Genomic DNA, 24,410 nt, shown 5'->3' on the forward strand with positions numbered 1-24,410 from the left:
GTTGTTCTGTTCTAACCATGTTACCATTACGATGACTACTTTTACTTCAACATTATAGGGGTCTTATAGGGGTCAAAATTGCCTCTATATCTGCCTTCCAGTGCATCTATTCTGAAACAACAGATAAGTCGGATTAATCTTTCCGAAAACTAACTTTTATTACGTCAACTCTCTACTCAAATATTCGGTAATTTTCCATTTACTACTACGTAAGTCTTCACTGAAGCTTAATAAAAATAATACATGGGCCTGGCGCGGTGGCTCGCACCTGTAATCCCAGGATTTTGGGAGGCCAAGGTGGGTGGATCATGAGGTCAAAAGTTTGAGACCAGCCTGGCCAAAACAGTGAAACATCTTCTCTACTAAAAATACAAAAAATTAGCTGGGCATGGTGGCAGATGCCTGTAATCCCACCTACTTGGGAGGCCGAGACAGGAGAGTCACTTGAACCTAGGAGGTGGAGGTAGCAATGAGCTGAGATCACACCATTGCATTCCAGCTGGGTGACAATGCGAGACTGTCTCAAAAAAAAAAAAAAAAAACAAACATGGGCTGGGCATGGTGGCTCATGCCTGTAATACCAGCACTTTGGGAGGCCAAGGTGGGTGGATCTCTTGAGGTCAAGCATTCGAGACCAGCCCGGCAAACATGGTGAAACCGTCTCTACTAAAAATACAAAATAGCCAGGCATGGTGGCGCGCACCTGTAATCCCAGCTACTCCAAAGGCTGAGACAGGAGAATCACTCAAACCCAGGAAGAAGAGGTTACAGTGAGCCAAGATTGCGCCACTGCACTCCCGCCTGGATGACAGAGCAAGACTCCTCCTCAAAAAAAACCAGAAACAAAAATAAAAATAATACATGACAGTAAAGGTTCCTCACACAGATTTATCTCAAACCTCCTTTCCAAATTTATCATCCAGTACTTTCCCTATACAGAAACCTTCCAACCTAGCCAGGGCTTTCATCTCTTTAGCCAATAATGCACATCTAAAACATTATGCCTGCCAATCACAATTCCTGATACGTCTTCATGGTTATCAAGTCCTAACCACCTTTCTTTCAAGGTCTATCCATCAAATATCCCATGAAATCTCCCCTGACCACTGGGGACCAGCTCATAGTCTCCTTATAGGTGGTGAGTTCTCACTTTTATAGGGTTCCAACAGAAAGCACTATGAATACAATATTGTTTAACTATTTGTGTTTTGCCTATTTAACAAAGAAAATGCAAAATGACTAATTCCTAACTTGATAGCAGTTTAAAGTTAGAAATGCCCCCACAATACAAATTACCTTCAATGTAACATATAATCTCAACATTACATAACACATTCCTAACCACCAATCCAAACAAAATAGAAAAGAAAAAGGTATAATAAAACACTAACTTTTTAAAAATCACCTCAACTTGTCTCCGACTATATTAACTTGATTTGGGAGTTTAGGAATGGGAAAAAAAAAAAAAAGAACAAACTGACCTTTAACTGGATACAATATAAATCTTATATAGTCACCTACTTGCAGATATCTCTGTATGTCTGAATTGCTGTATCCATGTAATGAGCAGGATATGGCCTAGGTGCTCCTGGTTGAAGAAAAGCAGACACTGCTGCCATTTCCTAAAATAAAAGACATAGTTTACATATTTCAAAAGAAGAAACAGTCTTACAGTTTAGATGGGAAACTAAAAGTTGGAATGAAATTTGCTTTTTTTTTTAACTGGATACACATGTATAAACTTCATAGCCTAATGCAGACTTGAAAAACACATTTGTAGCCCAGTCACTCTTCAGAGAAGATGGGTGATCTGACTCTGGAAGGACTGAAGTCAGAGAGGTCAAAAGAGCACCTAGAATTCAAGTAAGTAATGAGTAAGAGTCTTATAGAAACCTCCAAGTAGCACTGTCTTACTTGGCTCTTGTGAGCAAAGACTGCAGTACCTTCAATTAAGGCCTTTAAAACATATCCTTAAAGACTAGTGGATCCTTGGCCAACTGGTCTCAGAGAAATCATGAGAGTAACAGGCATTTCTTTATTGTATTTATATTATTCTCTTTCTACTTTCCAATTTCTGAACACCCTCTAATGACCACTGTTTTGGGATGTGTTTTTCCTGAAAGAACATGGGGAATACAGAGATCAAAAGGGAGATGCTTCCATTACAGGTAAAGTTAGATCAGATAAGATTTAGCAATTAAACTCCAGGAAAATGAAGAATGAATTCTGGTGTCCAGACAATTACAAAAGGCTCAGGCAAATATAAGGGCACCACTGGCTACATGGGGAGCAAAGACTGCCTCCTAAGATTTGTTTAGACCCCAGGGAGGTCTTCACTTTTGCCTAAACTCAGATTTGCCATGGAAATTCCAGAGCAGACATTTGGATTTGTCTTCCTTTGGGCGTCTACGTGAATGTTGTGTGGCAGTGTGAGTGGGTGCACGTATATACAATGTGCTTATGGGTGAATGTTTGGTCAGGCCTAGTGGTTAGGTGTGTTGTCCATCACTTTTATTTTGTCCAGATTTTTTAATCTTCTGTTTTCTAGAGCTACTCATGTTTCCCCTTCCTCTTTGTCACTGTAGTATTTGACAGTTATCTTTTCCCATCAAAAATATGCTGAACTGGCTGGGTGTGGTGACGCATGCCTGTAATCCCAGCACTTTGGGAGGCTGAGGCAGACGGATCACTTGACATCAGGAGTTGGAGACCAGCCTTGTGAACATGGTGAAACACTGTCTCTAATAATAATACAAAAATTCCTGAACACCCTCAACAGCCGGAAGTGGTGGCAGGTGCCTGTAATCCTAGCTACTCAGGAGGCTGAAGCAGGAGAATCGCTAGAACCCGGGAAGCGGGGGTTGCATTGAGCCAAGATAGTGCCACTGCACTCTGGCCTGGGTGACAGAGTGAGATTCGGTCTCAAAAAACAAACAAACAGTAACAACAACAAAATATGCTGACCCTACACTGGTCCGAGCAACCTCTTGGTCACAGCAAAAGGTTATTTCTGTTAAGCAGCATCTTACCCCCAGTGTTCTCCCAGATATTCTGCCTAACAGCTTTAAGTGGGAGGTTGAATAGTCAGTTTATCTAAGCCATCTATTTTTCCAAACTAGCTTGAAAGGTATTTCCATTTATGTTTACTCCATGGGCCTCTGATATGCTGAGATGTAACAGTTTTGGTTGTGGTATCATCTGTTATAGAGACAAAGGGAAAAAAGGTTGGCCAGGCCCAACATAACCAGCATGTTAGGTTGCCACTGGAGATGGGGGAGTCAGTCTCCACTTTGCACAGCTGGGGCTTTTCTCCTCTAACCCATTTGCCGGGTTTTCTGTTTGAAAATAGCCCCTACTGGCCAGGCGCGGTGGCTCACGCCTGTAATCCAGCACTTTGGGAGGCCGAGGCAGGCGGATCACGATGTCAGGATATCGAGACCATCCTGGCTAACACAGTGAAACCCCATCTCTACTAAAAATACAAAAAATTAGCTGGGCGAGGTGGCGGGCGCCTGTAGTCCCAGCTACTCGGGAGGCTGAGGCAGGAGAATGGCGTGAACCCCGGGGAGCGGAGCCTGCAGTGAGCCGAGATCGTGCCACTGCACTCCAGCCTGGGTGACAGCGAGACTCATCTCAAAAAAAAAAAAAAAGAAAATAGCCCCTACTCCTCTCCAGTGTCCTGCTTTTTGATTGCGCGCATGTGTGTGTGTGTGTGTGTGTGTGTGTGTGTGTGTGTGTTTTCCCTGTGACACTGGAAGTGGCAACAATTTTCCACCCAGAGAGAAGCTTTGGCCCACAATGCTCCAAGAAGGAATTTCCAAGTATTTGCTGGTGGAAAAAGAGCAGAGGCTACGACAAGAATGATTTAGTGTTGTACTTTCAGAAGAATTATCTACGACAGTAATATAAGTAATACATTTATATAAGCTTTCAATCTTAAAATTCTCTAGTTAATATCTGAAGTCTCCCATTCAATATATAAATGAGATTTTCACAAAAACCTAGTAAACACTTTGGGTTATGGTGTATATATACTACCAGATTAGCCTAGCTTAAGATTTCTACTATCACCCTCCTCCCTGTTCTTCCCTAACCTTCAATAAGTAGAGAACAGACCAATGATGGATCACAAAGAGAAGAAATAAAGTACATCTCTTTCCAATTTATTGGCAACAATATAAAATCAGAGCTCACAACGGCTTGCCTTATCAATATATTCTGCCAATTACAAACTCTAGTTTATATCCACTATCTTATAGACAGTGCAAAGACCATTTTTCTTAAGCCTATTATTACTGTCAATTTCCTAGATCATATTTCATTTTAAAACCTCATTCTGGATGGGCACAGTGGCTCACACCTGTAATCCCAGCACTTTGGGAGGCTGAGGCAGGAGGAGTGCTTGAGCCCAGGAATTCAAGACCAGCCTGGGCAACATACTGAGATCTGTATCAAAAAAAAAAAAAAAAAAAACTCTTTCTACTGGCAATAACTAGGACTTTAGTTAATAATTCAAATAATATACAATGGTGGTTAAAGGATTTAGAAATGAAGATTAAGCACAGTGCCACATGCCTGTAACCCCAGCACTTTGGGAGGCCAAGGCAGGGAGAATGCTTGAGCTCAGGAGTTCAAGACAATCCTGGACAACATGGCAAAATGCCATCTCTACAAAAAATATAAAAATTAGCCACACGTGGTGGCGCATGCCTGTAGTCCCAGCTACTGTGGGGGGCTGAGGTAGGAGGATCAGTTGAGCCCAGGAGGTGGAGGCTGCATAAACTGTCATCGCACTACTGCACTCCAGCCTCGGCAACAGAGCAAGACCTTGCCTCCAAAAAAAAAAAGAAAAGAAAAAAGAACCTAAGTTTTAATGGAAATGGCTCACACCTGTAATCCCAACACTTTGAGAGACCGAGGTGGGAGGATCACCTGAAGTCTGGAGTTCGAGACCAGCCTGACCAACATGGAGAAACCCTGTCTCTATTAAAAATACAAAATTAGCCAGGTGTGGTGGTACATGCCTGTAATGTCAGCTACTCGGGAGGCTGAGAGGGGAGAATAGCAGGATGGGAAAGCCATAATTCACTTTTAAGACAAACAAATGTACTTCTCTGCAACATTTTTTAAAATAGAAGAAAAAACAAATAATGATTTGAGAACTGAAATATGATTAAAGCCTTTAACCTGATAGTTCCATGAATGACAATATGAACGATATCTATTTTAGAATGCCTCTGTATCCTCAGCACTCAGCAGTATCTGCTCTAAAATTCATTGAAGAAGCTAAATAAAATACATAATATCCATGTGACAAAATATCGTACAGCTCTAAAACATGTTTTCTTGGCCAGGCCCAGTGGATCACGCCTGTAATTCTAGCACTTTGGGAGGCTGAGGCAGGCAGATCCCTTGAGGTCAGGAGCTCGAGATCAGCCTGGCCAACTTGGTGAAACCCCATCTCTACTAAAAATTCAAAAATCAGCTGGCAGTGGTGGCACATGCTTGTAATCCCAGCTACTTGGGAGGCTGAGGCAGGAGGATCACTTGAACCCAGGAGGTGGAGGATGCAGTGAGCTGAGATCAAGCCACTGCACTCCAGCCTGGGCAACAGAGTGAGATTCCATCTCAAAAAAAAAAAAAGTCTGCAAGCATTCCTATTACTGGTTTTGCTGTGATATTTATTTTGCCTTTGTAGTTACTATGACTAAATATCTTCTATAATTTTCATCTAAAAAGGCATACAATCTAGTCTATTCTACTACAACACATTTTTATCTTATCAATTAGTTAACATGTGAATGGTAAGGGAAGTGATATCAGTTCAAATTAAATTTTTATTTATTCATACATAATTTTTCTTAGGCAAGGGAATCAAAAATAGCAGTATTATAAACTTATATCCTTCAGTAGGAAAGGAAAAAGCCTTGAGCTCAGCTGCTGCACAGAAAGGCGCTCTTTCAGCTGCTAAAAACTGAATGCCTACACTTTGGTGCATATGGACTGTGTCTCCAGAGAAGTACACCACCAGCCTTGCACAGCTCTGGGCTCAGGGCAGGCTGTACTTTCTTCTATGATCAGCTCCACCGGTTGGGAACTCTTCTTGCTCATCCCCATCTCTATAAAAAAATTATTTTTTATATTCCCTGAGGTATCCTCAGCCATGCTAAGCTGCCTATCTAGATTATTTAGGTAATCTTCCAAGGTACCATTTAATGTTTTTGTTTGTGCTCTGGTTACAAAGATGAATAGGTTTCAGGAAGACTATCCCAGTCTAACTTTTCTCAGAAGCCCATTATTTTTAGGGTAGCTTTTAAAGGCTAAGTGATTTTCAGGTGCACATATATCATCTAAGAGTAAATATGCCTTTATTTTCCAGTGCTATATTATTTTCTCTCAAATAGCTACTAATACTTCCAGTTGAATGGCTTAAATGTAGTTTTTATCAAACATTCTACTTGCAGGTACATTAAATAAAAATTTCTCATTACAAATGCATACCTAGGTTATAAGGTATTAATAATAACATGAAGTATTTGTGATTTCATATTAGCTTAAATTGGATGACTATAATGAGCAATCAGAGAATATTTCGCCAAGGAAAATTCACTTATATTTTCAAACACTTCTCATGAACATAGCATATTTTCCATTTCTATGAAAGGTTTTTAAAAACTTGGTTGGCCGGGCACAGTACATTGCCTGAGGTCAGGAATTCGAGACCAGCCTGGGCAACACAGCGAAACCCCGTCTATACTAAAAATACGAAAAAAAAAAAAAAATTAGATGGGTATGGTCGGGCATGCCTGTAATCCCAGCTACTCAGGAGACTTAAGCACAAGAATCTTGAACCCGGGAGGTGGAGGTTGCCGTGAGCTGAAACTCTGTCTCCAGGGAAAAAAAAAAAAAAAAAAAGTGGGCTGACTTTTTTCATTAAAAAATTAGAGAACCAGAAAGCAATAGTAATATAATTTTGCTATTCTGGCTTCCATTTTTAAGTTACATATTTTATATATGCACAGTATTAAAATAAATGCAAAACAAATGCCAGTTATTAAACAAGTATCTGTCAGCCTGTGAATATTTTCTAGCTAAAAAAAAGTATCTACACAATTACCAATGAATTATTCTTACAAACTTTTTTCTTCACTTTTGTTTATAAGCTTACATGTCTCTTAAAAGATTAAATAAAAAGTAACAGTGCTAATTTTACTCTTTTCTGAACACATAAAGCAGATTACACATATATTTGTGGTAACTTTTCAAAAACATTAAAAGGTTTTAGGCAACAAGTATAGCAAATTCTTTGGAAATACCTGGCTTTGTAATCAATTACAAAACTAACACAACGGATATTACTGACAGCTTATTATATATAAGGCATTATGCTAAGTGCATGCCTTATACTTTATCTGATCCTATACCATTAGGATTCACATATTTTACAGGTCAGAAAACTGTAGCTTAGAGATATTCAATAACTTGCCTAAGATGAGAGAGTGTCTCACACCAAAGTACATGTTGTTCTTGATGTATGAAGTCATACATCAAGCAACTTAAGAATGTTTGTCAAGGTTTAAAAAAACTTCTAAAAAAATTTTTGTATTTTAAATATATTAGAAAATGAAATACAATTCTGAAAGCTGATGCAAAAGTTGGAAAGTACTAATAAAGAAAGAAACCCTAATACATGACCATTTTTTAATTACCTAGTTTTTTGGGTTTTGTTTTTAAGAAATAAGTTTTTTCAATTTATTTTTAAAGATGCAATCTTACTATGTTGCTCAGGCTGGTCTCAAACGCTTGGGCTCAAGCAATTCTACTGCCTCAGCCTCCCAAGCAGCTGGAACTACAGGCATGTGCCACCATACCCAGCTAATCAACTAGTCTGAGGGAAATCCATCAACTCAGCATTAAGGAATTAACAATCTATAAAGTACTATATGCTCTTTGAGTACAACTTTATCCCTAAGGATTCTGTTTGCCACCAAGAGAAATTTCTAAATAATTTATGGTAGCAGAATTAAGGAATTATAATACCATAGAATACCAACCAAGGCACCAGCTGCATAAAGCATTGCTTGATCATTAAGAAAATCTTTCTTTGCAGTATGATAGCAGCTGTAAGCCAAATCATAATGCTGCACCAAAAAACATAAGTCAGCCATTTTCCTGATTTGAAGTTCTGGTGCTTCCGGCGGATACCTGTAAATACAAAAGAAAATAATTTATAATTTATTACCCCCCAAACCATTAAAATTATAAAATACATTAACAAGCTGCCATGTTCTTCTAGAACATGAAGAAAACTAATGCTGTTTTAAAGAAATTCTACCTCCAACAAGAGTGTCAGTTCTCAAAAATACCTGGAAACAGAAAGTTCCTTGTTTTATTATTTATAGCCCTGAGAATGTCTCAATGGCAGGCAAACATTTTCTCCATGGTCAAATAATGAAGTAAATGGTTAATTCCAAGTGACTCACATTTATATACAACCAGGAGAAAGATTAAAATCCAAAATGGATTAATTATATTTTTTCCTTAAAATGGTTTTTTGTGTAAAGCAAAATTTATTAAATGTGTCCCTTGTCTTAGAATCATCAGGCCATTACATTTTAGATATAGAATGGTTACTAATGAATACCTAGTCTAACTTCATTGTTTTGCAAATAAGGAAACAGACCAAAAGTGACTTTCCCATTTGTTTTTAGATGTCCAATTACTTAGTTTTTAAAAAATTAATACGATTTACTTGAGTCACTCTTCTTATCCACCTGAATTTTCACCAATAAGAAACTAAGAAATTAAAGAGATAGTTATCTTCTGCAGGATATACAATCAAACACTAGTCAGAGAGTTAAACAGAGGAAAAACAAAAATGATAACACTTTACTCACAGCAAGCCAGATGTATTTTTCAGGTCATTAATGCTCTTTTCTGGAACTTTACTGCCACTAAACCATTTTTTAGTTGCAGAAAATAGAGATCGACTCAAACCTTTTCTTGATATTAGCTTTAAAAAAGAGATTAAATATGTTGACAAACATAAAGAATTTAGTATTTTTCCTTTACATAAAAAAATTTTAACTAAAAAGCTTTAATAGCAAATGTTCATTTTAATAAAACTGATTTAAAGAAAACTGTCCAATATGCTGGCAAAATCCTAGTGAAAATGAATAAGCCTCTTCTGGAGTTGAACAGAATTTCATCATTGATAGTAATTTTGGGAAGTCTTAATATTGGCCTATCTTAAAACGAAAATAAAACAAAACTTCAAATACGTTTAATAATTCTTAAATTTACTATTTACTTAAATTTTTAAAATACTAATCCAAAAAATCAAACCTTACCTGATCGTTTAATTGCCTAATTGTTTTCTCTATATGTGGCAAAAGGCCCCGAAATGTGAACTCTTGTATAAACTGTCGAATTCTATCATGATCAGTAAGTGTTAAACATGCACCATGAATTATTCCGGTATTTCCTTTCTTTGTTTCATGTAACGATGAAGCAGATCTTAGATGATCTGGGCCATCAATACTGTTAGAAGGGTCACTGGATTGCTCCAACTGAAGTGGGTGAGCTCTAAAGTTATTTGGTAAGCCATCTACTGAAAAAGAGATGATTTCTTTTACTCTCAGAATGCAACAGAAAACAGTGCTAATACTACCATACTGCTAAAGAAAAAAAAAAAAGCAGAATGTTAAAATCCTTTATCTTTCAGTATAGGTAAATGTCTAAGATAAAACAGCAGTAACATCCCCCAGCCCCAAAATTAATGAGCTTGAGTTAATATTTGTTTTGGTACCTGTATTAGTAATTTGAAAATTGGTATAAACCAGGAAATGGAGAAAAATACTTTATTTTAAATAATATAAAGAATGACTTTTAAATAGTACAACTAAGCCATAAGAAAAAATATAACAAAAAAATTTGTTATCATTACAAAAATCATAATTTAAAGTCAGAAATAAAGCTCTCAAAATCATGTAAATTTTTAAATAATTAATGCTGTGCATCACATCTTCCCTTGCTTTCTACAAAATATTTTAAAAGAAATCTATACACTACTCATATAAAACAAATTTTTAAGTGTCAAAAACAACCAAACTCAAGTAGCTCAGTAAAATCTTCAGAAGAAAAACTAACCTGCCCAATATCTTTCTGTATTATGAAAAATTTCCCCCATCTTTTATCTATAAAGGTTAGCATGATCTGACAACAGTGCATATTTTCAATCAAAAGAGAAACTTAAGAGAAAATATATCAAGACCTTTGACTTCGTTATCTAATCCATCCAATGAAAGCAAGTTATTATCAGAATTCTTATTTGAAGTTATAGTACAAGGGCCATCTTCATATGATTCCTATCAAAATAAAATTTAAAAAGCATTAGCAGTTATACTCAATCATACTTAATATACTATCAAATCCATCAACAACTATGGTTACTCTGCTAACTGTTGGCCTCATTTATTTGCTACAGTGAGCATTTTCTCGTCCTCCAAATTCATAACTTCTTCCATGGATCTTATTCTATCACTCCAACTCACACCTACTATATTCTTAAATCCCCTTTCACACTCAAGCTACTATCCTAATTCTTCTTAATTCAAATTATCTCTCAGGATATCTACTTATATATGATATGTATATACACGAGTGTTCATATAAGCACATACATATGCTTATGCATCTTAAGTAAGGAATAATGGCAAGAGAGATGGACTACTAGAGTCAGACAGGGAAAGAAGAGAGGCACAGATATGAAATTCTTTGGGTCACAGTGTAAGCAGGTTGGAGTGAATTCTGAATATACTGAAGTGTTTTAGAAAAATATCTAACGCAACGTTTATTTGTGCAAAGGAACTGGTTTCTCAGTTAACAAAAAAACACTTAAACTAAAAATACCCAGACTACTCTACAAGACCAGTAAAGATGATGTATTATTCTGAGTGTCACACTTTGAGGGAATTTACATAAACTAGAACTCAAGAAGAAAGTGACCAGGACAAGAAAGTCTGAAGCCACTCCTTGAGAAAGAGTTGCAGAAACTAGGCATATTTAGACTGGAAAAATATAAAAGAGGACATGAGAATTATCCTTCTATATTTTGAAAGTTGTCTTAATGGAAAACTAACATAGTCACTCCCAAAGGATCAAGCGTACAAGCAAAGGTCAAGAATTTTTTATTGATCCTTAAGCAAAATGAGAGAATTTTTGGGTGATCAGACATGCAATAGGTCACTTAATAAGAATACAGTGAGTACTGTCAATAGACACAGTCATTCGTAAGTTTAAAGAAATTAAAGCATTAGATCAAGCACTGGATGTAAAACCTCTAAACTATTCTCCAACTTTGAGCTTCTAGGATGCTAAGGCATAGATTTCTGATATTTCTGCCTTCTGCTAAAAGTTCTCATACTGCACAATCTTCTTTATGTTCCCCTTCACAACCTTAGGTGACTGAACTCTAAAGTGTATTTTTTTCAGTACTGTTCTTATTCTTAGAATGGCCCCTAAAAGACCATTTTTTAAAATAAAGTTCCTTCACATCCAACTGGTACTTCTTTGCTTTTCCCCAGCATTATCTTAAAGAACGTCAGTAATCACCTCAATACTAAAGTCAGTAAAATACCATGATAGCACTACATCTAGATTTAAAGATTCCATTTATGAGACAGAAAAATAAAGCAAATAAACAGATTAAACAATACTTATATCAGAAGATCAAAAATTACATAAGCTTTGTAATTGATTTTTTAAATGTCACACAAAGACTGCATAATATAGTTTAATTGAACAATATAAATATATTTTCCATTTACTTAAGAATTTCTAGGCCAGGCGCTGTGGCTTACGCCTGTAATATCAACACTCTGGGAGGCTGAGGCGTGTGGATCACTTGAGGTCAGGAGTTCAAGACCAGCCTAGCCAACAGGGTGAAACCCTGTCTCGACTAAAAATGAATCGCTTGAACCCAGGAGGTGGAGGTTGCAGTGAGCCGAGATCTTGCCACTTCACTCCAGCCTGGGCAACAGAGTGAGACTCTGTCTCAAAAAAAAAAAAAAATTTCTGGCCGGGTGTGGTGGCTCATGCCTGTAGCCCCAGCACTTTGGGAGGCTGAGGCAGGGGGATAACTTGAGGTCAGGAGTTCGAGACCAGTCTGGACAACATGGTGAAACCCCATCTCTACTAAAAATACAAAAATTAGCCAGGCGTGGTGGTGGGCGCCTGTAATCCCAGCTACTCGGGAAGCTGAGGCATGAGAATAATTTGAATCCAGGAGGCAGATGTTGCAGTGAGCCGAGATCATGCCACTGCACTCCGGCCTGGGCGATAGAGTAAGACTCCGTCTCAAAAAAAAAAAAAAAAAAAAAGAATTTCTTCTAGGCCGGCATGATGGCTCACACCCGTAATCCCAGCACTTTGGGAGACCAAGGCCTGGGCGACAGAGCGAGACCCTGTCTCAAAAAAAAAAAAAAAAAAATTTCTTCTAAACAAAAAACAGTGACTCTTGATTATCTGAACTAAGCATAGGAACTTGGCATTTGACTACTACCAAGCGGCATACTATTGTACCTTAGAAGTCTGACAAAACATCAAACGCCCATCAACTTAAGCCAATAGGACAATCAATCTTATTCTAGAACTCGAGGTTAAGAAAGGAGTAATTAAAAAACAGTAACTCCTGAGAGTACATAAAGAAGGGAAATCAACGGAAAGTTGGAGGGAAATGCCCACCCACCTAAAAAGTATGAGTTCCTGAAGGTGGCTATAAAAGCATGTTAAAAAGGTACGAAAGAGGCTGGGCATGATGGCTCATGCCTATAATCCTAGCACTTTTGGAGTCTGAGGCGGACAGATCACCTGAGGTCAAGAGTTCGAGACCAACCTGACCAATATGGTGAAACCCTCTCTCTACTAAAAATACAAAAATTAGCTGGGCGTGGTGGTGTGCGCCTGTAGTCCCACCTACTTGGGAGGCTGAGAGAGGAGAACTGCTTGAACATGGGAAGTGGAGGGTTGCAGTGAGCCAAGATCGCGCCATTGCACCCCAGCCTGGGCAACAGAGCGAGACTCTGTCTCCAAAAAAAAAAATTAGCCGGGCGTGGTGGTAGGTGGTGGACGCCTGTAATCCCAGTTACTCAGGAGGCTGAGACAGGAGAATTGCTTGAACCCAGGAGGTGGAGGCTGCAGTGAGCTGAGATTGTGCCACTGCACTCCAGCCTTGGCGACAGAGCAAGACTCTGTTTCAAAAAAAAAGAAAAGAAAAAGAAAAATGTAGGGAGCAACTCCAGAGCATGTAGATAATAAAGAATTGACTGTAGGCATTCATAATGAATTAAACAGACAAGTCAGAAATTCCATTCTGCACGTCTAGCCTATCTAATTCAATTCTTAACGTGTAATTCACTTTTAATCTTTTAAGAAAGAGATCAGTCCAGGCACGGTGGCTCACACCTGTAACCCTAACACTTTGGGAAGTTAAGGTGGGCAGATCACTTGAGGTCAGGAGTTCAAGACTAGCCTGGCCAATATGGTGAAACCTCACCTCTACTAAAAATACAAAAATTTGCCTGGCATGGTGGCATGTGCCTGTAATCCCATGTACTTGGGAGGCTGAGGCAGGGGAATCACTTAAACCTGAGAGGCGGAGGTTGCAGTGAGCTGAGATCACACCACTGCACTCCAGCCTGGGCGACAGAGCAAGACTCTGTCTCAAAAAAAAAAAAAAGAAAATGATTAATTCACACTGATAGTACACACCTGAAAAGAGTGCACATAAGGGATTACTGTAGTTAGTTAAAAACAGCTTTTAAACCACTGACCTAAGAGCTCACCTCTGACAGATCAAAACTGACCAGATTCCACACAATTAATATGAATAATTATACTAGTTAAACCAAAACGTAAAAACTGAAGTATAGTTTTTGTGGTTTGCTTCATTTATTTTTTACATATACCTGGTTTTGAATACTATTTTTCTGGAGATACTGACTCCAAGGATCTGGTATCTGTTCATCTGATGCTCGATTAGATGTTCGAGAATTAATTTTAAGTAAATAGCAACCCTGAGTTCCATATTTCTGTTTCATTTCTTCATAAATTGATTCAGCTCTAAAACAGAAAATGGAAAAAAATCTGAAGTAAAAGAGGAGCAGGCCTTAGGCAATAATAGAGACTAAAGTAGTACAAAAATAACATTAAAATAATCCCCCAAAAAGGCATATTTAGACTGGAAAAATATAAAAGAGGACATAAGAATTATCCTTCTAGAAAATTAGGACAGAATAACCTAAAAGCGAAAACAAAAATCATGATGGCAATTGAAATTTAGCTAGCTTAGATACCACCTTAAAGCAGTTACCAAAGTGTGTTCCGTGGAATAAAATTCTGCAAGATACTCCTCTACGTTATTCAAAGAGAGAGCTCTGGTGGTCAAACTAGATTGGGGGGGAACTACAGGAAACAAAACAAGTGTTTTGACTCAGCGTGGTGGCCATAATCCCAGCACTTTGGAAGGCCAAGGTGGGAAGATCACTTCAAGTCAGGAGTTAGAGACCATCCTAGGCAACATAGGGAAACCCTATCTCTATCAAAATTAAAATTAACCAAAAATGGTGGCACACACCTGTGGTCCCAGCTGCCCAGGAGGCTGAGGTGGGAAGACTGCTCGAGCCCAGGCACTGCACTCTAGCCTAGGCAACAGAGTGAGACCCCCATCTCAAAAAAAAAAAAAAAGGAGGAAAAACAAGAAAAAAAAAAAACCAACCTGGAAAACTAACCACATTCAAATGTAAATACTAATACTATGTAAGCAACAAGCCTAGCAAACAACAAAATAATATTATGCACTAAAAAATTATGGCTGCATAAGTAAAATAGTTATAGAAAATTTGTATAAATGCAGATGCATGTGTGTGTACACACACTGAAGGACAATAAAGCAAACTCCTGCTCACGTTACTAATGATACTGCAAAACCTAAGAACCATTCATCTGATACTTGAATTACTACCTTAAATATCCTAGTTACAACCATTCAATACGGAAGACACACTCCAAATTGAACTGACAGAAACTAATTCTAATAGTCATTTCAAATTTTTTCTATTAATATAGTAGTACACCTTATCCAACGGGCTACAGACATTTCAAAATATCCTAAAGATTAGTAATCTTCAGAGTAATTAACTGGATCTGCAGAGGAAAATTTAATAAAAAGATGGTGGTCCATGCTCAGGACAAGGCGGGTAATGATTATTAAACTACATTTCCTCAGTGGCACTAAGGCATCAGAATAGTTTCAAACAAAACATTAATCTGCTCCACACCTTGCACCAAAAGCCAAAATAAGCTCCAAAGCCATGCAAGTAAAATTACTGTGTTTATCCTATTTTTCAAGAATTTATTTTTAAAGACAATCTATTCACATATCCCGAATACAAAAGGACTACTGCAAACAACAAATCATGAATATTAAAGGGAACATTAAAAAATGTTTGAATATTTCTAAGGCTATGAAAAATATCAAGGCTATAAATATGAAGTCACAAGAGAGTGGACAGTGGAAAAAGTGCCTGTAAGCAAGCCAGGCCATGAAAAGTGAGAGGAAAACTGGGAAGCAGAAAAGAACAAAGAAAGAGAAATAATTTTATATAAAACCAGAAATAACAGCTATGATCTACAGTTGTGAAATGACAAGTGTTTTTGTACAGACTGTATAACAATTATACATTAAAAAGAAAGTTTGGGTAAGCATATGAAATCTAACATAAGGCCAGGAGAGGTGGCTCACGCCTGTAATCCTACCACTTTGGGAGGCCAAGGCGGGCAGATCACCTGAGTTCCAGAGCAGCCTGGCCTACGTGGTGAAACCCTATCTCTACTAAAAATACAAAAATTAGCCGGGCGTGGTGTCATGTGCCTGTAATCCCAGCTACCCGGGAGGCTGAGGCAGGAGAATCGCTGGAACTCAGGAAGCACAGAGGCTGCAGTGAGCCAAGATCGTGCCACTGCACTACAGCCTGGGTGACAAAGTGAAACCCCATCAAAAAAAAGGGGGGGGGGCCAGGCGCAGTGGCTCCCGCCTGTCATCCCAGCACCTTGGGAGGCCGAGGCGGGCAGATTACTGAGGTCAAGAGTTCAAGACCAGCCTGGACAATATGGTGAAACCCTATCTCTACTAAAAATACAAAAATTAAGCCGGGCGTGGTGGCTCACACCTGTAATCCCAGCACTTTGAGAGGCCCAGGCAGGTGGATCACGAGGTCAGGAGATCGAGACCATGGTGAAACCCTGTCTCTACTAAAAAAAATACAAAAAATTAGCCAGGTGCGGTGGCGGGCGCCTGTAGTCCCAGCTACTTAGGAGGCTGAGGCAGGAGAATGGCGTGAACCCAGGAAGCGGAGCTTGCAGTAAGCTGAGATCATGCCACTGCACTCCAGCCTGGGCGACAGAGTGAGACTCCGTCTCAGAAAAAAAAAAAAAAAAAAAAATTAGCTGGGCATGGTGGCGGGCACCTGTAATTCCAGCTACTCAGGAGGCTGAGGCAGGAGAATTGCTTGAACCCAGGAGGCGGAGGTTGCAGTGAGCCAAGATCGTGCCACTGCACTCCAGCCTGGGTGACAGGGCAAGACCTCGTCTCAAAAAAAAAAAAAAAAAAAGAAATCTAACATAAAATAACTTGACTGTTGAATATAACGCCAGGATAAAACATAAAGTTAAATGCTTTATTAATAAAATTCACATTAAACTTTTACATTCTTGTATCAAAAATAAATCCAAAACGTAAACAAGCTATCTCCAAATTAATGTTAAATCATTTAACTGGAAAAAATTTAAAATTAAAATAAAAACTTACCTCTGTTCATCTCCTGCACTTACATCATGTAAAAGTACATAGTATTTAAGTGTATTTGGTATAAACCACTTGGGGTAGGAATAATCACTGTTGTGCTGAATTCGATGCTGTTCTTGTGACAACTTTGAAAACTGTTCCACAGGTTCAGCTTCACTAGATGACGCTACCAACATACCTTGTAAACCATATTATTAAGGTAATTATCGCTTATTACTCAATGATAAATATTGTCCTACTGAGATAAACAGGAGGTTTTTTTTTTTTTGTTTGTTTGTTTCTGAGACAAAGTCTCACTCTGTAGCCCAGGCTGGAGAGCAGTGGTGTGATCTCGACTCAACGCAACCTCCGCCTCCCAGGTTCAAGTGATTCTCCTGCCTCAGCCTCCAGAGTAGCTGGGATTATAGGCGCAAGCCACTGTACCCAGCTAATTTTTTATATTTTTTGTAAAGACGGGGTTTCACCATGTTGGCCAGGCTGGTCTTGAACTCCTGACCTCAGGTAACCCGCCCGCCTCAGCCTCCCAAAGTGCTAGGATTATAGGCATGAGCCACCGTGCCCAGCGGTATTTTCACAGCAAAAAAAAAAAAAAAATCCAATTTCATTGGTTTTAATTGCAAGCACAAAATAATTTCTCCAACACTCCAAATAATTCAATACTCCAGATAATTCTAACAGATTTTTTTTGTTGACAGTTTTTTGGGCCATTAATATATATATAACAAGGAAACTCATAAAAATAAAAATGGACAACTGTACAACTTCAACAGAAATGAATTCTGCTGCATCTTGCTTCTCTCCATTCTATCTCACTGCAGTTACAAATTTCATCCTACCTCTTAACTTTCGTCAGTAACCGCATTAAGAAAACTAAGCCACAATCATAAAAAAAACCCATTAAAAAATTACTAAAAATATCCAAAATTATTTTTCATGAGTCTTAGGATAAGCAGTCAATTCTGAGGCAATCAGCAAAAGCAGTTAACATTGTTTACATTTTCTTTCTAAAATGGCTAAAAAAGTTATTAAGCATGAAATATTCAAGCTAGGGGGCTAAAGAAAAATAAGCAAGCCCTCTGTAGTCTTATTTTATAATCAAAAACTAAATTGATTAAAAAATTGTTATAGCAGTCCTGTATCTAGAAGGCCATTTAACAAAATAACAAGACTCCGTGTATTGTCAATCTATAAAAAATAATTTATCTATTCTCTGTATCTTCAACAATTTTGCCTTCATTAACTATTTCTGAGATTAATAACTTCCATAATATTTGATTTCAGGAGAACATAAATGTCAAAGGATACATGCTAAATAGTGGTTCAGAAATTCATGATCGGATGCTGGCATCGACTGAAGAAAGGTTTCTCTGTAAGACTCAAACCATGGAGTAGTGGCTAAAATTAACAATATACAAAACAGTTAAAATTATTCAATAGAATCAGTTTACAACAGACAAAATTTCAAGTCCATATTCCTAAAAGGTATAAAAAAAATTTCTAACAGTAAACAAGCATTTTTCACCTGTGCTTTCAGATGTACATGTGTGTATATATAAAATGTGTATAGGGCCTGGCACGGTGGCTCAGGCCTGTAATCCCAGCACTTTGGGAGGCCAAGGTGGGTGGATCACGTGAGGTCAGGAGTTCGAGACCAGCCTGGTCAACATGGCGAAACCTCGTGTCTCTACTAAAAATACAAAAATTAGCCGGGCATGGTGGCACGTGACTGTAATCCCAGCTACTCAGGAGGCTGAGGCAGCAGAATTGCTTGAACCCGGGAGGTGGGGGTTGAAGTGAGCTGAAATCACACCACTACACTCCAGCCTGGGTGACAGAATGAGACTCCGTCTCAAAATAATAATAATAATAATAAACTGAATATATATGTACACACACCTTTTAAGCCATTCACAAGAATATATTCCCACAAGAATATATTCATATATTCATGAGTATATATATTTGCAAAAATAAAATTGAATTATTCCCAAACCTAGTGTTCCCACAACCTACTTACCTATTAATGCTCTAAATATTACCTACATGAGTAAAAAGATTATTTCTTTAGAACTCAAGTTCTGTGACCCTGCCACTAGTCACACTGCCATAAGTAGATCTTTTTCAAAAATAACACTTAGCATAGAGGTTCTCAACTGAGCATGATTTTGACCCCCAGGAAACATCTGGCAACGTCTCAAGATATTTTTCGTTATCAGTTCTGGGGTAGGTGGCTTATGCTACTGGCATCAAAGAGGTCAGGAATAATGCAAAACATCTCACAAGACAAGACAGCCCCCACAATAAAGAATTATCTAGTTCAAAATGTAAATGGTGGTATGGTTGATAAATCTTACTTTGTAATTTGATTACTTGAATATGACAGTAACAAAGCCTCTTAAATGAAATTTCGAAGTACATTTACCTTATAATCAAATACAAAGAAGTGTATTTTCATTGTTTGTATAAATGTATATAATGTGATTCTTAAAAGTCAACTCTCTGTTGTTCCACATCAAGTATTTTGTATCACAATTATTCTTTTTATTTGAACTTACGTAAAACTTAGTGGTTTCACTAGGTTTTAAGCAGATTATCTATATCACAGTTTTACTAAAAGGACTCCATTCTAATGCTGATTTATGCTGATATATCAAATCTTATATTCCTTTTGCTTTCATCTTAACCACTGAAAACAGCAAATATATTCTTTCTGCTTATATTATAATACTATATTAAACAACTGTTAGGGCTGAGGACAAAGCCATTCATCTTAACCAAATAGCATTCTAACCTGGTGCCAAATATACAGATATTTTAACTCCAGCAAATGCCTCATGAGAATGACCCACATATTACATATAGTCTGATTAGGAGAGCAACTACTATCACGATTTCATGTTCATCGTTATAAAAGAGGAAATGGGCAGAGCATGGTGTTTCACACCTATAATCCTAACACTTTGGAGGCTGGGTGCGGTGGCTCACGCCTGTAGTCCCAGCACTTTGGGAGGTCAAGGCAGGCGGATCACTTAAGGTCAGGAGTTCGAGACCAGCCTAGCCAACATGGTGAAACCCCATCTCTACTAAAAATACAAAAATTAGCCAGGCATGGTGGCGCCCTCGTGCAATCCCAGCTATTCGGGGGGCTGAGGCAGGAGAATCACTTGAACCCAGGAGGTGGAGGTTGCTGTGAGCTGAGATGGCGTCACTGTACTCCAGCCTGGGCAATAGAGTGAGACTCAGTCTCAAAATAAATAAATAAATAAATAAAATAATAATAATAATCCTAACACTTTGGGAGGCTGAGGTGAGTGGACTGCTTGAGCCCAGGAGTTTGAGACCAGCCTGGGATACATGGCGAAACCCCATCTCTACTAAAAGAAATACAAAAAATTAGCCAGGTATTGTGATGCATGCCTGTAGTCCCAGCTATTCGAGAGGCTGAGGTGGGAGGATCACCTGAGCCCAGGAAGTCAAGGCTGCAGTTAGATGAGAACGTGCCACTGCACTCCAGCCTGGGCGACAGGAGTGAGACCCTGTCTCAAAAAATATAAAATAAAATAAAAATAAAAGAGGAAAACATTCCCAGAAAACATTACAATCTACATTAAAAAAAAAGGCAAAAATTGGAGAACGAAACACACAAATAGGAAACTAATCTTGTCACCCACCACGAACACCTACCCTTCTCCCCAACTCAGTCAAAGTAAGTCTACCTGGAAATTTAATGCATATGTAGTACCAATGATAAGAAAATAAGAAATACATAATGAAAATTATCGTTAAATAGAAAGGGATCTCCACATATACAAGGAAATTACTATCTCCACCTTTTAAAATTATTTTTTCTATTTACTTTGTTGCTTCAATGTTTCCTGAATTAAACAAATGACAGATAAATTATAGTCATATGAAATTGGGTTTGTTTCATGGTGGAGGTGGAAAGTTCTGAACAAAGCAGATCTTCCAAAATAGCTCTTCTTAGCAACACTATCTGTAATGACACTGAAAGACTAGAAAACACACGCGCTCATCAGGAGAAAACTGATGAACAACAGTTCATGATGGACAACAGATGTCTCATGAGAATGACCCATATATCCACATAGTCTAATTAGAAGAGTTACTACTGTAACAATTTCATGTTCATGCAATACCAGCTGCTTCATGTTCATTCTTATAAAAGAGGAACTAGGACTGAAGCAGTGGCTCATGCCTGTAATCCTAGCACTTTGGGAGGCTGAGGCAGGCAGATCGATTGAGCTCAGGAATTTGAGACTAGCTAGGCAACATGGTGAAACCCCATCTCTACTAAAAAAAAAATACAAAAAAATGGCCAGGCACAGTGGCTCACACCTGTAATCCCAACACTTTGGGAGGCCGAGGCAGGCGGATCACGTGACGTCAGGAGTTCGAAATCAGCCTCGACCAACATGGTAGAACCCTGTCTCTACTAAAAATGCAAAAATTAGCTGGGCATCGTGGCATCCACCTGTAATCCCAGCTACTAGGGAGACTGAGGCAGGACAATCGCTTGAACCCAGGAGACAGAGGTTGCAGTGAGCCGAGATCACGCCACTGCACTCCAGCCTGGGCAACATGTTAGAGCGACACTCCGTCTCAAAAAAAAAAAAAAAAAAAATTAACTGGGCATGGTGGTGCACGTCTTTAGTCCCAGCATTCTCTTGAGGTGTAGTTAAACAAATTATGGCCTAACCGTTAAAAAGATACATTAGCAGCTGTAAAAGAAAGGGGAAAAATCTCTACATATTACAATGAAGTGCTCTTCCAGATATATTAAGTGAAAAAAGCGACAGCAGAAAAGTATGCATTTTTGTGCAAGAAAAGGAAAATATGAAGAGCCATACCTATATTTGCTTATAGTTTCAAAGAGAAGTAATAGAATAAATCTACTACATTTAATTATCTATACAAGAGAGAAGAGAAAGAAGGGAGATAAGAAAGGAGAGGGATCGACCAAGTGCTGTGAATAAAGAGATCTTTAGGTCAGGCACAATGGCTCACGCCTGTAATCCCAACACTTTGGGAGGCCGAGGCAGGCGGATTACCTGAGGTGGGGAGTTCCAGACCAGCCTGACCAACATGGAGAAACCCTGTCTCTACTAAAAATACAAAATTATCTGGGTGGGCGGGGTGACGCATGCCTGTAATCCCAGCTACTCGGAGGCTGAGGCAAGAGAATCACTTGAACTCGAGAGGTGGAGGTTGCAGTGAGCTGAGATCGCATCACTGTACTACTCCAGCCTGGATGACAGAGCAAGACTCCGTCTCAAAAAAAAAAAAAAAAAAAAAAGTTATCTTTGAGATTTGATTTGGTCAGAAAAGCCTCTAATCCACATTGTCAGCCTCAGAGCTTTCTGCAATGTATAATGTAGCTTTCTCATCTCACCTTCTGGAAAATGGAATGTGATTACATATTTCATTTATTACGCTTCGATTTTCTTGTATCTGGGTTCTACTCTTAGGATGAGGTTATCCAATTATATATATATTTAGAGGAAGAAATGAAGGGGAAATTCAATATGTTTATGTCACTTTCTTATTGCCTGAAAATTGAATAAAATCAAATTTATCAGTTGTTCCCCCTAATTATGCAAAAGATCTTTTGAAAACTATATTACATGAGTGCTTCTGCCTCTTTAAGACAAAAGAATAATGTAACCCAAAACTGTCATTTTTTCTTAAAGTTCATCATAAAAGTACTAAAAGAGTAACTGTAATTAGATTTTTATCGTGTTTTAAGTAAAGTAAGGTCTATGTGTTTGAGGGGAAAAAAAAGAAGGGACATAATAGAGGACAAGCCTTCTCTGTATCTTGCTTTATATAGTTTTGAGTTTGAAACTATGTGAATGTATACATAATTAAAAATAAATTAAAAAGCAAAATACATACACATACAGACATACACAGACATACTCTTAAATTGCAATAACTTTCTAAATACTAGTAGTAACTGGTAGCTTGTGGCTGGGCGTGGTGGCTCATGCCTGTAATCCCAGCACTTTGGGAGGCTGAGGTGGAGGGATCACTTGAGCCCAGGAGTTGGAGACCAGCCTGGGAAACATAGCAAACCCTGTCTCTACAAAAAGTACAAAAATTAGTCGGGAGTGGGACATGAGGCTGTAGCGCTGGCTACTCGAGAGGCTGAGGTGGGAAGATCGCTTGAACCCAGGAGGTCAAAGCTGCAGTGAGCCAAGATGGTGCCACTGCCCTCCAGCCTGGGCAGCGACAGAGCAAGACCCTGTCTCAAAACGAACAAACAAAAAACAAAAAATTTTCTTGGACTTATCTTGGGATAAAAATCACTATTTTCCTCATATCCCTTTCCATCTCTACATGTTCTTTCTTTGGAATTGAAATAGCAACCATGTTTTCCTACTAAAGTTTTCTGGCCACGTTCAGTGGCTCACGCCTGTAATCCCAGCAATTTGGGAAGCCGAGGCAGGCTGATCACTTGAGCCCAGGAGTTCGAGACCAGCCTGGGCAACATGAGAAAACCTCATCTCTACAAAAAATGCAAAATTAACCGGGCATGGTAGCCCACACCTGTAGTCCCCGCTACTCGGGAGGCTGAGGTAGGAGGATCGCTTGAGCCCAGGAGGCAGAGGTTGCAGTAAGCCAAGACAGAGCCACTGAACTCCAGCGTGGGTGACATAATGAGACCCTGCCTCAAAACAAAACAAAAAAAAAACATGCAGAATGTACTGTTTTGGTAAGGAAGGGTAATATGGTCTTCCTTCCTTTTAAAATAAGATGCATCCCAAAATATACCATTCAAAGACTATGCTTGGATTTAACAGATAATGCTGTTAAGAGTAAACAGGATAATGGATGATAAAATAGATAACAAAAGTTGAAAAAAATAGATACATTAGACCTTCCTCATTTTAGAAAAATTAGACATGTCAATTGGGACAAATACAAAACAGTACCTAAGTGGGAAAAAAAGACAATAGAAACGAAGTAGGTGAGAAAAATCTAGAAAACTGAAACCATCACAAGAAATCCCTGTATATAACAAAGACTTTCAACTCCATCAATGTGTCTTTCCAATTACTGTACCAAGGAATAGCAGCTTTAAATGACCGATCTGAAGAAAACACGGCACTGTTAAGCTTATGAGGTAAATATCTAACATCTATTTCTTTAACAGAATGAATGAAAAGTATGCTGACTCACATTAATGGTGAAAATTAGAAGCATACATCTGAATATATAAGAATTAATACCTTATTAAAATGGATAAAATCACTTTTCTATGATCTCCAAAGAGTATTATTCTGTTATAATGAAATTTTACTAAAATTAACGTAGTACTTCATCATATCTCATTCTCAGTCTTCATGGCCAACATAAAAATAAAACTGAAAGGAGGTGCCTTTCAGTAAAAGGGAAAGAAGCTAAAAAAAAAAAAACTGTTTTCTTCTGGTGTGTAGTTTAATCCTACTTAAGCCCATGAGTTCGAGACCACTCTGGGCAACTTAGTGAGACCCTATCTCTAGTTCTAAAAATAATAAGGCCGGGT

The 24,410-nt window shown here is 38.4% G+C and overlaps 1 protein-coding gene across 6 annotated transcripts in view; it reads right to left on the reverse strand.

Annotated features, from left to right (window-relative positions):
- TRAPPC8 (trafficking protein particle complex subunit 8) overlaps nt 1-24,410 on the reverse strand; it is a 107,127-nt gene that overhangs the window by 69,437 nt on the left and 13,280 nt on the right. For 2 of the 6 annotated variants that reach the window (XM_001159900.7, XM_063795571.1), the window contains exons 3-10: nt 18,170-18,259; nt 16,868-17,042; nt 13,968-14,121; nt 10,274-10,367; nt 9,351-9,607; nt 8,898-9,013; nt 8,055-8,205; nt 1,522-1,622 (exon numbers count right to left, since the gene is read on the reverse strand). In XM_001159900.7, coding sequence (XP_001159900.4) covers nt 1,522-1,622; nt 8,055-8,205; nt 8,898-9,013; nt 9,351-9,607; nt 10,274-10,367; nt 13,968-14,121; nt 16,868-17,042; nt 18,170-18,259 — 1,138 coding nt within the window. Of the gene's footprint in view, nt 1-1,521; nt 1,623-8,054; nt 8,206-8,897; nt 9,014-9,350; nt 9,611-10,149; nt 10,368-13,967; nt 14,122-16,867; nt 17,043-18,169; nt 18,260-24,410 lie in introns of those variants that run through there. The other 4 variants (XM_054672014.2, XM_009433838.5, XM_016933492.4 and 1 more) reach the window with 3 other exon arrangements.

The sequence above is a fragment of the Pan troglodytes genome, chromosome 17 (genome assembly GCF_028858775.2).
Source record: "Pan troglodytes isolate AG18354 chromosome 17, NHGRI_mPanTro3-v2.0_pri, whole genome shotgun sequence".
NCBI lineage: Eukaryota > Metazoa > Chordata > Mammalia > Primates > Hominidae > Pan > Pan troglodytes.